Raw genomic sequence first — 15,580 nt, forward strand, 5'->3', positions numbered from 1 at the left:
TTACTAGTTTACTTGTAATTTTTCAGAAAGCAGATATGATATGACGATGTCATTGATGTGAAATATTAATAACTGACCATTCGTCACTCAATATTTGTGATGTGACATATTGAGTTGATGAATTGTCCGGGGGGGAGGGGGTCATATTAATTCTGCCATGTCGATTGCAGGGTCATGTCAAAATAAAATGATACCTATCGCCGGGGGGGTTATGCATAAAGTGATCAGAGGCCCCCCCCCCCGTCAAAAATCCCGATCGCATTGTTGACGGTTCATTTATTACATAAATGAACTGGCTACAACAATGAAACAATAAATTATTTACAATGCTCCGAATGAGCACATGTGTGATGGCCGTGCAGTGTTTCCCACACATAGGCCAATGTGTGGCGCTGCGCCACCGATTGAACAACGAGCGCCACAAATTGATTCCGCTTTTCTTATTTATTTTTACTTGAACGCGTTTTTTAAATGTAACTCCGCCAGCCCGTAATCGCGCCCCCGTAATGCTGCCAGTCCGACATGTTCCCATTCCGACAGTCCTGTGCGCGTATGCAAATTAGCCATGTGCGCCAAACAGAAGAAGGGCCCTATCTTGCGCCCGGCGCAATTGACTTTCTACACCGACGCATGTGTCGTTGCTAGTTTGCACCCGGCGCAAAGCTGATTTTCCCCCGCAGCAACCAGGCACCACACTTGCATGTTAAATATTATGATGTCAAAGATTAGGCTAAAGACAGCGAGGATGCAGGGAGTTCAGCAAGGCTACAGCTGAAGATCAAGGTAAATAGGTGCTGATATATTTTAAACGTCAGCATTAGAGGAATTGACGTGTTCCCCGATGGACAAATTTAACGCACAACTGTGTGTTTATGCTGAAACTGCTTTGCTTTTTGCTACCTGTCTGTGTGCGCCGTGCGGGCTTTGCGCACCGTCAAGGGAAAGAGGCGGTGGTTGAAAAAAATATTTCGACCGCTTATTAAGTTCACTCGTTGCTTATAATGGTTTATTCGTTTCCCAGTATTTAATTAATTTAGAAGACAGTTTTGTTAAAAAAAATTGTGAAACACAACACTGCCAATGTGGCAGTTCCATGCGCAACGGGGATTTATACGCTAGTTTTACCGCGAGTGAGTGTTGAAGAATGAATGAATGCGAGTGATGCTTGGTGTGCGCGTGTGTGTGCGCGCCCATCTGTCTAAACACACGCAAATTAAACACGTAAGTGTATGAGAAGGAAATCGAGTCAGTCGACCTGCGATAAGCAGCTGATTCTGAACGGATTCGTATGGAAGCATATATGTAGTAAAATTCAAATGGAAATGCAATTTGCAATTTGCAATTCAATAAGTCATTACATTATGCAATTGTAAATTCATTATGTAATTTAATAATGTTATTTGTAAATACGTTATTCAAAGTGTATTTTAATATGCAAAGTGACAATGAAATCCTCAATAAAATTTGCAATAGTTATAACAATAAAAATAGAATAACATTTTGTCAAATTTTTTGAGTTCCTTTATTCAAATTGAAAAGCTATATCGTCCCCGTGATTGCAATGCACTTTGCCACGCTCCGTGTGTTGCAAAATTCAAATGACATTTCAATCCGCAAAACAATTTGCAAATCGTTTTGCAAAACGTTTTGCAAAACGTATCAGCCAATCGCGTCTGGGCGGGAACTACGTCACTTGCTCGTCAGACCAGCTGATCATCCACGCACGTTGAAATTTATTTATTTATTTATCCCGCAGCAGCTGCCAGACCGTCTTTTCCGCCGTTTTCAGTTATAATTACGTAAACTCAGTCAAACCATAGACCTATTAAGAGTCAAATCTGGCACAATGGTAGGCATAGAAAATAAATTGCAACGTGTGTGGATGATCAGCTGGTCTGACGAGCAAGTGACGTAGTTCCCGCCCAGACGCGATTGGCTGATACGTTTTGCAAAGTGTTTTGCGGATTGAAATGTCATTTGAATTTTGCAACACACGGAGCGTGGCAAAGTGCATTGCAATCACGGGGACGCTATAGCTTTTCAATTTGAATAAAGGAACTCAAAAAATTTGACAAAATGTTATTCTATTTTCATTGTTATAACTTTTGCAAATTTTATTGAGGATTTCATTTTCACTTTGCATATTAAAATACACTTTGAATAACGTATTTACAAATTACATTATTCAATTGCATAATGAATTGTCAATTGCATAATGTAATGACTTATTGAATTGCAAATTGCAAATTGCATTTCCATTTGAATTTTACTACATATATGCTTCCATAGATTCGTCTTCGAGATGGACGTGTTCTAACACATTTTTAATCAATGAAATGTTAACAACAGTATATATCTGACCATTTACTTTTCGAAATTTTAGGTGAAGCCGAGCTTCCCTTGCAGTCGAGAAGTCGCCACTACGAAATAATGCAATGTATCCAACTAGCGGGATCTAAACAAACTAAGCTCCAGCGAATTACTACAATGCAGAAGTAGTGGAGAATGGCGAAACACAGCAACTCTAGCCTACTCTCAACCAAAATAAAACTAATCGCCGCCCGGTGCAGAAGTGTGAACTGCCCAGTTTTTAGAACGTCTCAGCCCGTCTCGTCGCAAGGAGTCGCAAGGAGTTGCGAGTTGCAAGCAGTTGCGTCGCGAATCTTTGGTCTGAACTGGGCTTTAGCATTATAAGCAGTGGCGGTTTTAGGCACGGGCGAAAAACGAGACACACGAGAAAGAAAATGATCCGCATTTTCCATTAACGATAATGCCCCCCCCCACCCCCTCAACAAATCCGCCACACATTGCTACCTGGTCTGTGGGAAACACTGCCGTGATCCAAATGCAATCGCGGCTGCGACGTGAATGCACGGTAAAGTTGCGCAACACAGGTGGAGCTTATTGACACAACATCATGAACCAAGTCTGAGGCTAAAGCTAACCTCAATCGACCCAGACATCACAGAACTCTGTTCACAGAGCCACGCACACCCCTCTCACTAAGCATGATAGGCCCAGAGTCGCCATTACCAATTTCTTTTTTATTATTATTCTTATGGGTACATTCCCCAGGATTACTTTGAGAAGGTCACAGTAGGGCCTACTATTCTTAATTTTCAATTTGTGCCTGAGTAGGCTACATTCTCCTTCAAACCTAAACATTATATTCTGACCTGTTGTTAGTATTGTCTCGTTGCAAGTGTTTAAATACAATACATGAGTTTACATAGTCTACAGTTGGTTGTTCAGTCAAGTAAAGTTATGTGAATAATAAATCATATTATTAATATTAATGCCTTCTTTGTAAACTTTATTTTAATTCCGGTGGTACTTGGAGAGCCAAATCATTTCTAAGGTGGTACTCATGGTAAAAAGTTTGAGAACCACTGTATTAGACTGTTTATAGACTGTTATTGTACTCTCAATGTAATATTGTCATGATCTGTGTGAATTTCATTACAACACACAGTAATTGTTATGTTTTTGTTACACATAACCAGGAGCATATTGACCAGGAGCGGCCATTGACCATCGTTGTACACCGGTGACATATTTTGAAAAGTGCCTGCTCGGTGCTGAGCCCCCCCTACTTCCAGTGGCAAAGAGAGCCACATATTGAATTTGTGAATGAAATGGCGGATGACTACAGTGGGCCCAGGAGGGAATTCCAAAGGTAAAGTCCAAATGCTGCTTGAAGTAATGTGTTACTGTAAAGTATTTTACTTTCCTACTGTTCTGGTTATCTAGTTTCTCTTTAAGCCACCCTATCAATTACTTTTCTACGCTTCTGGTCATCTAGTTTCCCTTTAATCCACAGTTTCAATTACCTTTCCCCTGTTCTGGTTATGTAGTTTCCCTTTAATCCACACTATCAAACGACTTTTCCCCTGTGCTCTGCTTTACAGACTCCTAATGATGGCTATTCAGGGAACGCTCGGGGTCTTTGAGGGACGCCCGAATTACCTTTTTTTTTTTCTTTTGACCTTCATGCCCTGGAGCATCGGAAGTACTACAATGCGGTGTCCCACTATGGCCCTGGGCCCAGGTCCATTAACAGGGCTGTTTACATGCTCATGTGTGGCCAGTCAGCGCTCCTCAGTGATCTCGACATAGAGGTGCTGCTTGATGAGGAGAAAGGGGGAAAACTGCAACAGGTGACGTTAATGAAATTCTGTCGTGTGTTGCAATGATAAAGTAAAGACAAGTTACTTTAGAGGATGTCTTATTTTGTTTTTCATATAAAGATGTAGATATTTGCATTGTTGCACAGCATACCAACACAGCAAAGTGAAGACAAAGCTCAAAGTGAAGACAAAGATTTTTTTTTTCTCTTTGTTAATTTTGAAAAGTTGAAGGCGTGTTGCACTGAGGAGGACCTGTAGAGCTTGAAGGGATCCTGTGGGGACTGGGTCTCGGACTGCGGGGTGCCCACATTTTACACGGCAATGTTGCATGAAGTGCAACAGGTCACTGAGCGGGTGGTGGCCAACTACTGTTTCCATCGGTAAGAAAGAATGAAAATACCATAACATACCATGGAGTGTAGTGGCAGAGTGCATCAGCTCTATGAGAAATGATCAAGGAGACAACCCCATTATGTGGAGTTAAGATTTTTATTGAAAACCGATAGTAACATCATTTCAAGATGTAGAGTTCACTACTCTTTGTAGTGCCTTGCGGTCGGCAACGTTGCAGTTACCGTACCAAACAGAGATGCAATTTGTAAGTATGCTCTCAGTGGTACAGTGGTAGAAGTCTGATAGAATCCTACGACAAAGCTGTGCTTTCTTTTTTTTTTTGTAATTTATTTTTTATTGGTTTTTAGTGTCAAACATTTCCACATCATTCATCATAGTTTCTGTGTGTGCTCACCATTATGACATGAATAGTACAAATTTGAAAAATTCTCTCAAAAGCACACACATACCGACACAATACAGTAAAGAAAAAAAATTAAAGTAGAAAGAACAGCAAAACAGTTAGGGAGTAGTCTGTTTGTGAAATGACTAGCGATCAGTGAAAACAAAATCAGGCCTTTGGGGCGTTACAAAGTGAATCCACTTTTTAAAGTATGAAGTAAATTGCTCTGTTTTATGATTGACAAATGCTGTTATCTTTTCCATTTTGTAAATGTCCATTGTGATGTCCATCCATCCATTTAGAGTTGGGCTCTCCTGCGATAACCACTTCCTGGTTAAAGCCTTTTTAGCTGCAATCAACAGAATGTTCAATAAGTCCTATATAATAATTTATAATTTGTCCTTTTTCATCCAGGTCTTAAATTCCCAAAGTACATAGTTTTGGATTCTAAAGGCAGAACATCTTTGAAAATGTCTTGTAGGGAAAGCTGTGCTTTCTTAAGGGTCTGTAGGAAGTGAAGACGCTGATGCGTCTTCTTCACCAGACTGGAGGAGTTGAGGGACCAAGAAAGATTATCTGTGATGTGGACCCCAAGGAACTTAAAGCTAGACACACGCTCCACCTCAGAACCGCTGATATGGAGGGGGGGGTGTGCCCTGCCCCTGGTTCTTCTGAAGTCCACAATGATCTCCTTGGTCTTCTTGGTGTTGAGTTCCAGGTTATTGTTTTTACACCACGTAGTTAGATGTTGAACCTCCTCCCTATATGCTGTTTCATCCTCATCTCTGATCAGGCCCACCACAGTGGTGTCATCTGCGAACTTGATTATGGCATTGGAGCCATAAACAGTTTTGGAGTGTCTGCAATTGAAAGGAATCATGAAAGGATAAATCTAGTGATATATACTTTGTCAACAAATTCCATGAGAAGAAAAAAAAACAATAGATGAGTAATCTTACTAAAAAGTATTAGTTCTGTAGCCAAAGCCTGGTGTGGCATAAACATGGACACAAAGCATTTTCATATATATTTATGAATAAAAATAAATTAATGTTCACCCACCAACCCATGGCCAATTTATTGTGAAAGCCCTGCACAGAGCTGGCAGAATTGAGAGCAGAAGCCAGGGTGCGAGTTCTGAGTAGATGCCCTGCAGTCCCCCTCTTTTCCCCTTTCCTGCAGCCTGTCGCTAAATAAAAACAGTCCTTGTTAGAGGGCCCCCCTTTATTTTCTATGGATTATCACATTGAAGTAACCCTTGGTGTCTAGAAGTCCTCTGGTCAGTATTCTACCCATAGAGATACTCACTGTAAGGTTCTATTTTTGTGTCTCTTGGGTTTTATTACTTGTAATTGCAATGTTTACTTGTGTCAGATTTAAACGGCTACAATTATTAGTTATTAAATTATTTATATCCATATTCATTATTTTTATTTTACTACTGCATGAGACCATCATTATTGCCTTATGGAATTGGAATAATTGAGTTTTCCAGTACTTGGTCAACACACTATGCAACAACTTCTATCAAAAGTTTTAAAACAAACAAGCATCTGGCATCGTTAGGTAGCAATACCTGAAAAGAAGTACTCATTACACTTCCATGCACAATTTTTCATACCTAGTATGCAGTTTTTGAATGTCACCCTGCACTCTCTAAACGTATCCAGAGTGTACATTTGGTAAAAGTCTGCCCTCTGCTGAGAACTTGGTCCAGTTTGCAACATCTGTTGGAGACAATTTTGAGGAAAATATGATTTCTCAAATTGATTTAACATGGAAAACATGCATTATATAACCATAACTGTATAGCTACAGCAATTTTTGTAATCTTACTGTCAAGCCACAGAAAATGCAATTTACTCCTGAAGTATTCCATTTCCACTACTGCTTTGAAGCTCCGTCTCCATCATGAAGGACCACCTCAGCAAATATGATCTCCAACAGGCAACAGAACAGAACAGAACTCCAACAGAAACAAATAAGATTATTCTATTAAAAGACATCATCTCCAGTTAGTATTAAGCCAAACAGCATTAATAGAAATACTGAATGAGCACTGAATGTATTCAATAAATATTGTATTCCCAAAAATAGAAACACATGCAAACAAACAAAATCTAAAATAAATTCTTAATAAATCAAATACCTGCTCAATAGATGTTGCCAACTCCTGCTCCTCCTGTGTTATGGGCTCTATCCGTCTTTCCTATTCCTACGTAGAAATGTCATAGGGCTGACGTTAGCAAGATGCTTCTCATGAAGCATCTAACACATGAAAATCCTCAACCTTTACTATAGAAACTAGGGGTTTGTTGGTACACACATTAACAATTTCAGATTTAAATTGCTGACCTGAGTGAAGTCAAAGGTCCAGTCCAGTGCCATGTATAGTGTGTACTGTAATCCATATTATAAACAACGGTTTACATTCTTATATGATAGAACAGAGTTGATACAGAGTTGTTACTGTACATATAAACCATGTCAATGATCCTTTTCTCTTGGCACCTGCTTATGTTATTATGTTTGATGCCGAGGTGCACAATCCGATGACTTATTTTTTATCACTTACTATTAGCATGAACACACCACAGTCCACGCTGCCTGCTTGTTCTGGAACATTCTGATAAAAAAGCCAGAAGTTATTGACAACTCAACTGTCTCATTTAATACAATTACATTTCTTGATACTACATCAATGCATAGCACATTTCACAAGGCATATAAAAGTCCAACATTTCCATCACCTTGTTTGAAACAAATGTCCAGGATCCTGACACTCTCTGTGTGTTGCAATGGTGCCATAAAAGACAAAAGGATAGCATGCTGAAATACACTATTAAAGACCTCACATGACTGTGATGTGACGTGACCTTTGTGGGAAACATTTTAAACCGTTTAAGCTTGCTGTTCCATGCTTCATTTTGAATAGCACATTGTCCATCAGCACAGACAATCAATTGCCTATTAATTGGCTTCCATTATTGGTTTAAGTAACAGTGGAGCAGGTGTGCATAGTATGACTCCAGGCTGTGCTACCTTGATCGCCACAAATGTAATGAACACATCACCAGAAGCCTTTTTTGAACACAGCACTTTTTTAAACATTATGAATAATAATAATAATTAAAACTGCGCGCAGTGATGAACGGGACCTCGCGCCGGCTTGCAGCCGCCACTACGAGGTCCCGTTCATCACTGCGCGCAGTTTTAAAAAAAAATCGCGCCGGCTTGCGGCCGCGTCACGTGCTGTCGTAACATGTGTGCTGGCAAGATGTGCACGTGTTAGGACCGCACGTGACGCAGCCGCAAGCCGGCACGAGGTCCTGTTCATCACTGCGCGCAGTTTTAAAAAAGCGCAGTTTTAAAAAAAATTCGCGAATTTATGTAATCTGTAGAAGCAGAGGTGCCCTGTGGTGTCCTACTGATTTTTTTGACATTAACATGTAAGACCACATTTAACTGAATTACATGTTCATTAACCCTACATCAATGATCCGATAAATTCCCTAGGAGGAGTTAGTTCAAATACAAGGCGACGGAATTCAAAAATGGCCAACTTTGACGGCACGCCACGGCCACGCCCTTCAACGTACAGTCACAAATAGCACGGCGTTGGTTCAGCACCATTTTTTGACTGTACTAACCAATTTGGAAGCAGATGCGATAAATTCCCTAGGAGGAGTTTGTTCAAATACAAAGCGAAAAAGTGAAATTCCATTCAAAAATGGCCAACTTTGATGGCACGCCACGGACACGCCCTTAAACGCACAGTCCCAAATAGCACGGCGTTTATTCAGCACCAATTTGGAAGCAGATTCGATAAATTCCCTAGGAGGAGTTAGTTCAAATACAAGGCAAAAAAGTGAAAAAAATTCAAAATGGCCGCCGAGAGTGAAAATTAAAAATGCAAATAGCCGACTTCCTGTGGGGTTTGGGGCATGGGTCCAAGAGGCTTTTCTGTAGGTATGGGCACATTGTACGTGAATACTGAGTTTCATACATATTGGTGAAACGTGGCGCCGGGGATGCTTTTTAAAGTTCCTGTAGGGGGCGCTACACAGATGAGAAACACGATATTTGGTATGTGAGCTACCGGCACCAGTCTACACGTGTCCTGTGAATTTCATATTCATAACTATTATGATCTCCGCACAGTGATTTTGAGGCTCTGGCGGCCATGTTGTTTTTTCAATCGACTCAATTTTAATTGAGCAGTTAGAACATTGGTACCTAACGACCACTGAGTTGGTCCCGCTCAAATCAAACATTGCGTCTATGAACTGTGGCTATTTTAGTAACGGGCCACGCCCACTTCGAAGCCACGCCCCATTTGAAAATATGTTGACTTTATCTTGTTCAGAATTTGATTCTGAACAACTTTTGTATTGGGGCCAACATCATAGGCGTCCAACTTGACGTTGATAAGAGCAATTAACTATTTTCGAGGTTTCAACCACACCCCTTTTAGAACTCATTGGTGCTCTAAACTTTATTGTACAGACTAATCCTTAAGTGAGATTGAAGATAATGGGCCATATATGATATGTGCCAAAGGATTTTGGTCAAAGTCGAAAAACCTGGGATTCTTGGGGAATTTACTGTTTTTAACTAAATTCAAAATGGCGGAAAATATGGCTACCGGAAGTGTTCAGTTCAAGAGACTTTTTTGTTCATCATGAGGATATGCATGTGTGTGCAAAGTTTCATGAGTGTAGGTCAAACCGGTGGCGAGATATGCTTGTGCAAAGTTTGCACTTTTGAACAGTTGCTATAGCGCCACCTAGGGGCGAATGTGAATTTGAGGGCTAGAATATCAAATTTTTCACCAGTCCCCACAATTGCACCAAAAAATTTTGAGTTTTAGAATATGTGCAGGGGGGGAAAAATGCAGTCGAAGTGGCTAAAAATAATAATAATTAAAACTGCGCGCAGTGATGAACGGGACCTCGCGCCGGCTTGCAGCCGCCACTACGAGGTCCCGTTCATCACTGCGCGCAGTTTTAAAAAAAAATCGCGCCGGCTTGCGGCCGCGTCACGTGCCGTCGTAACATGTGTGCTGGCAAGATGTGCACATGTTAGGACCGCACGTGACGCAGCCGCAAGCCGGCACGAGGTCCCGTTCATCACTGCGCGCAGTTTTAAAAAAGCGCAGTTTTAAAAAAAATTCGCAAATTTATGTAATCTGTAGAAGCAGAGGTGCCCTGTGGTGTCCTACTGATTGTTTTGACATTAACATGTAAGACCACATTTAACTGAATTACATGTTGTAACAACTTTAACTAACATTATTAACCCTACATCAATGATCCGATAAATTCCCTAGGAGGAGTTAGTTGAAATACAAGGCGAAAAAGTGAAAGAATTCCATTGAAAATGGCCAACTTTGACGGCACGCCACGGACACGCCCTTCAACGTACAGTCACAAATAGCAGGATTTTGGTTCAGCACCACTTCATGACTGTACTGACCAATTTTGAAGCAGATCCGATAAATTCCCTAGGAGGAGTTCATTCAAATACAAGGCAAAAAAGTGAAAAAAATTCAAAATGGCCGCCAAAAGTGAAAATTAGAAATGCAAATAGCCGACTTCCTGTGGGGTTTGGGGCATGGGTCCAAGAGGCTTTTCTGTAGGTATGGGCACATTGTACGTGAATACTGAGTTTCATACATATTGGTGAAACGTGGCGCAGGGGCTGCTTTTTAAAGTTCCTGTAGGGGGCGCTACACACATGAGAAACACGAATTTTGGTATGTGAGCTACCGGCACCAGTCTACAAGTGTCCTGTGAATTTCATATTCATAACTATTATGATCTCCGCACAGTGATTTTGAGGCTCTGGCGGCCATGTTGTTTTTTCAATCGACTCAATTTTAATTGAGCAGTTAGAACTTTGGTACCTAACGACCACTGAGTTGGTCCCGCTCAAATCAAACATTGCGTCTATGAACTGTGGCTATTTTAGTAACAGGCCACGCCCACTTCGAAGCCACGCCCCATTTGAGAAAATGTTGAATTAATCTTGTTCAGAATTTGATTCTGAACAACTTTAGTAGAGGGGTCCAACATCATAGGAGTCCAACTTCATGTAGATATGTGCAATTTACTATTTTTGGGGTGAAAAACACACCCATTTTAGAACTCAATGGCTCATGGGTACTTTGAAATTTATCCTACAGACTAATCCTTATGTCAGATTGAAGATAATGGGCCATAGATGATATGTGCCAAAGGATTTTTGTCAAAGTCGAAAAACCTGGGATCCTTGGGGAATTTACTGTTTTTAACTAAATTCAAAATGGCGGAAAATCTGGCTACCGGAAGTGCTAAGTTAGTATCTGCAAATTTCTTCATTATGAGGATTTGCATACGTGTGCAAAGTTTCATGAGTTTAGGTCCAACCGGTGACGAGTTATGCTTGTGCAAACGTTGGAATTTTGGCATAGTTGGTATAGCGCCACCTAGGGGCGAATGTGAATTTGAGGGCTAGAATATCAAATTTTTCACCAGTCCCCACAATTGCACCAAAAAAATTTGAGTTTTAGAATATGTGCAGGGGGGGAAAAATGCAGTCGAAGTCGTGGAAAATAATAATAATAATAATAATCACGAGGATTTCAATAGGGTCCTTGCCAAGTTTGGCTCGGTCCCTAATAATAATAATAATAAACACGAGGGTTTCAATAGGGACCTTGCCATGTTTGGCTCGGTCCCTAATAATATAACACCATGCAAAACACAACAACTTAACGGAACATTAATTTACTCGAACAATTAACGGTTCCTCAATATAAGACTGAAAACTGAACATGGATAAATAATGCCAGTCTCCATAGCCACTAAGCTTGGAGCAGGAATCAAGAAGACGAATCCTCTTAAGTTTAGGCTTCAGGACCTGTAAAATGTGTCCGTAATAAACCTACAGTTTAGCTTCATAACAAGCTTTTAGCTTTTTAGCTTTTTAACAATAACAATTATCTGCAATAAAACTTATTTCACTCCTCAGTACATGTGAATGAGGCTTTGACATTCAACACTCAGCGACATGATCGACTTTCAGTCTTCCTTCTTCTCAACCGCAACTGGAACAGGTATGCTAAAATAGTATTGTGGGCGGGGCTGGACCTTTAGCCACGCCTCCCCGCAGGCCGCAGCCGTTAGCTTCGGACCTCTGCTGGCGGAAGTAGCCGTTTCACACAGCGATGACGTCACACGTATACCTCCAACGCAAACACTGATGTCGAAGTGAAGGCGAGTTCTTACAGACGTTGGTCCCCTAAACTTTATAGCAACGATGTTGCAAATAAAAAACCGTATCAAATTTTCCTCAGTGGGCATTGCTTCATCCCGGTTGCTGTCTCCTGGACCTGTCAAGAATCCCGTTTTGTTTTTGGACATTGAGGCTGACGGCGAACCTCTGGGAAGAATTATCATAGAGGTTAGCTTTGAGCTAACAACAGCTAACGTTAGCCCCCCCACAGTGACCTGTTATCGTCACTGTACAACACAGACAACACATGCTTCTGAGTTACATGACATCGTATCCATAATGCATATTAAAACGTGTTTCTTCCTTTTAAATTCGTCTTTTGTGTCATTTGTTTTAGGTTAACGCAGAAGTAGTGCCCAAGACTGCAGGTGAGAACAGCCTCTAGATGAGGGTGCAGCCGTAAGCAACTGATGATGTTTCATCTTACAGCAACTTTCTGCCACCAAGTTGGCGAAACGTGACATTTGTCCTTGTTCTGAAGTGATTGAACGCACAGACTTCTTGACAAGTTGCCATGACATATTAGCGAGTCTATTGCAATTAAATATAAGCAGATGCATATGTTTTAATCTATAGTGCTCTCCATTGAGGGAATTGTAATGCGAACGTCCTGCTAGTCCCTTGCGGCTAAAAGTACGGTACTTCTGTGTTTGACACAGTAATTCAGACATACACCACCCACTTCTTTAATTTTCTTTCCCCAGAAAACTTCCGCGCACTATGCACTGGGAAACCTGGTTTTGGATACAAGGGTTCAGTGTTTCACAGAATAATTCCCGAGTTCATGTGCCAGGTGTGTTATACAAATAACATTTTAGACAGTAAATGTATCTATAATATCTATTTTTCCACTAATACATATTTTTGCAGGGGGGAGATTTTACCAATCACAACGGAACAGGAGGGAAATCAATCTATGGCACTAATTTTGCAGATGAGAACTTTAAATTGAAACACACCTGTCCAGGTAAATAAATAAACAGGCAGAGGTTTCACAGATGCTATTCAAAATTCCATTATATACTTGTTTTTTTCTCCATTATATGCATGTGTGTATTCTGTAACGATAGTGAGATATCTAAATTTGTTTTGCAGATAGGCCTGCCTTAATCATGCCAGCTTATCTTTTATAGTGCAGTACGATTTGGAGAACTAGCGGCATGTTATTCATTCATTCTACGCATCGACTACTACCCACTCACTAGATGGCAGTGTTTCGTCTTTACTTCTCGATTACCACACTATAGATTTAGCTATACTAAGTGATTGACCTACTTTCTCAGTGGGTCAGTGTAATCTGTCCAGTAATGAGAATAGTTTATCGTCTTTCTAAACTCTCTTACCCATGGTTGTCGATGTCTAAGTCTAGGGTCCTGCGTAACTGCACTAAGTTGCGTAATATTCCCAATGGTCTGAAACGTCATGAAGACTGTTTCCTTTCAGCAGTTATGCATCATCTTCCTAATGTTATTGTTACTGATGTCCCATTTCCTTTGCCTTGCAGGAACCTTGTCGATGGCAAATACAGGGCCCAACACCAACGGCTCGCAGTTTTTCATCAGTACTGTTAAGACAGAATGGTATGTACTGTTTAATATATGCACTTGGATAAGCTTTAGCAAAAAACGTATATATTCCTTTTGTGTTAGGAAGTGGATGACAGTGCTTGTTCCTTTCTGAGTCAGCAAGTTTGTTCTCTTGTTTTGATCTCTCAGGTTGGACGGTAAACATGTGGTGTTCGGCCAGGTGACGGATGGCATGGAGGTTGTGACCAAGATGGAGGCGTTTGGTTTGCACGACGGAGGCGTGCTCAAGAAAATCGCCATCGTTGACTGCGGGCAGATGAACTGACATAGCTCTTTTTCTGATCAGAGGTGACGGTGAATCAAGCAATTTCAAATGGTGTGCTGTGTGCTGACCTCCACCAGCACACTGTACTCCTGGGACAATCAGAACTAACACAGAGTTCGTCTTTTATTACATTTCTATTGTACTTGCACGAAGGCATTTCAAAACATGCTTTACTGCAATGCATACTCACGCATAAGCAAAGTATATAGTTGTCACTTATACTCAGAGATACCCTAAGGTTTTTACTAGTTGCAGTCCGTACTTTCTCTTGAACTCTTGGCCCACCGCACAGCGTTGGTCCTGATAGTGTGCAACTATCCATCCCACTTTCAATCAAACTTCCTGGAAATGAGCCAACTGCTTTTTTTAGAAACTGGACCTCTAGCACATCTTCCTGTCCATGAGGAAAGGATGTGACATCATGCCTTCAAGTCCCATTTATCAGGAAGTTCTTCGACTCTGTGTCAACTGATTTATCTTGACATACTTTGTCATACATTTGCCAGCCAATCTGTTGCGATTTAAAGTTAAAATCTACAACAAATCTATGGGAAAATTCTAGAAATGTGGACTGTTGCCTGATTGGCCAGTGTAAGTGAAGATGATTTAATCTTTGTTCATTGTTTTTAGAAGCCAGTTGGAAATGTGTTTGTGTTTGTGGATCAGTGCTTTGCCTCAATACCTTGGAGGTACCTTGTGGGTCTGACTGTGCCAGAGGGTGTTTCTGCTTATCGAGCTAATACTTAATGAAAGTAAATAATGAAGCAACGTGAAAGAGCAGAATCCCCTGCTCCTAAGCAAAACCATATGCACGCTGACCTTCCATCGTTTGTTTGAGTTCTCAGATTACATTGTCGCCATGGAGACATTTTCCCAGTTCTCACTCTGTCTAAGTTAGCGAGATGTTTTAACAAACTTGATATAATTTGCGTCTCCACCCTCTGGTTAGGTTTGAGCTATTTGGAATGCATGTCCAATATTGCACACGGAAACTTGGCAAGACAAAAGTGAGAGCAGCGGCCAAATTTGAAGAGACATGCAAAACAATAACATCTTTGTTATGCTGATTTGAACGCTGTTAAAGTCTAGATTCTGTCAGTTTGGCTGCATTCCATTCCTGTCGTTTTCCTTTTTTATGTATACAGATCTATCCTCGCCTTTCCACTGAGTTCAAATATATGCCAAACTCTAACGTTCTCAATGTCTCAATATCAATATCTCAAACGTGCGGTCGTGAGTTTCACCTGAGTGGTCTTACAAGATGAGGGGGAATCAATCTTTTACAAGGCCCTTCCAGCACATGACCCAACTGCCATATTTAAACCATCAGCAATGCCCCTCCTCAGAGCGGTTTACAGCGCACGCCACCTAGAATGCAGACATGCTAGCTGTGGGGAAGGAAGAGGGGAAAGCAAAATGGCACACATTGTCCATACTAATATCAGCTAGGAACTGGGAGTCGTCCCGCAAAAAGCTCAAGTGGAGTCAGTTGGAAACACCTAGTTACTACAAACAGAACCTAAACAAATAAAACTGCAGTAAAATAACCACATGAAAAGTGTGTCTCATTCATCACAACTTTTTTATTCGA

General features: G+C 40.9%; 1 protein-coding gene across 1 annotated transcript; it reads left to right on the forward strand.

Moving 5' to 3' along the window:
• Positions 1 to 12,102: 12,102 nt before the first annotated feature.
• Positions 12,103 to 15,522, forward strand: ppifa (peptidylprolyl isomerase Fa). The gene is made up of 6 exons (XM_084470863.1): positions 12,103 to 12,306; positions 12,476 to 12,506; positions 12,843 to 12,931; positions 13,009 to 13,105; positions 13,643 to 13,718; positions 13,854 to 15,522. Exons 1-6 carry the CDS (start codon positions 12,163 to 12,165, stop codon positions 13,987 to 13,989), a joined length of 573 nt encoding a protein of 190 aa, XP_084326989.1. The 5' UTR covers positions 12,103 to 12,162; the 3' UTR covers positions 13,990 to 15,522.
• Positions 15,523 to 15,580: the final 58 nt, after the last annotated feature.

The sequence above is a fragment of the Micromesistius poutassou genome (genome assembly GCF_964030765.1).
Source record: "Micromesistius poutassou genome assembly, chromosome: 7".
Classification (NCBI taxonomy): domain Eukaryota; kingdom Metazoa; phylum Chordata; class Actinopteri; order Gadiformes; family Gadidae; genus Micromesistius; species Micromesistius poutassou.

Bases quoted from the DNA above. Each gene is read 5' to 3' on its own strand.
- ppifa (XM_084470863.1), top strand. From the start codon at position 12,163: ATGTTGCAAATAAAAAACCGTATCAAATTTTCCTCAGTGGGCATTGCT. The intron at 12,307-12,475 runs GTTAGCTTTGAG...CATTTGTTTTAG, and splicing joins TGGGAAGAATTATCATAGAG to GTTAACGCAGAAGTAGTGCC. The intron at 12,932-13,008 runs GTGTGTTATACA...ATATTTTTGCAG, and splicing joins TTCCCGAGTTCATGTGCCAG to GGGGGAGATTTTACCAATCA.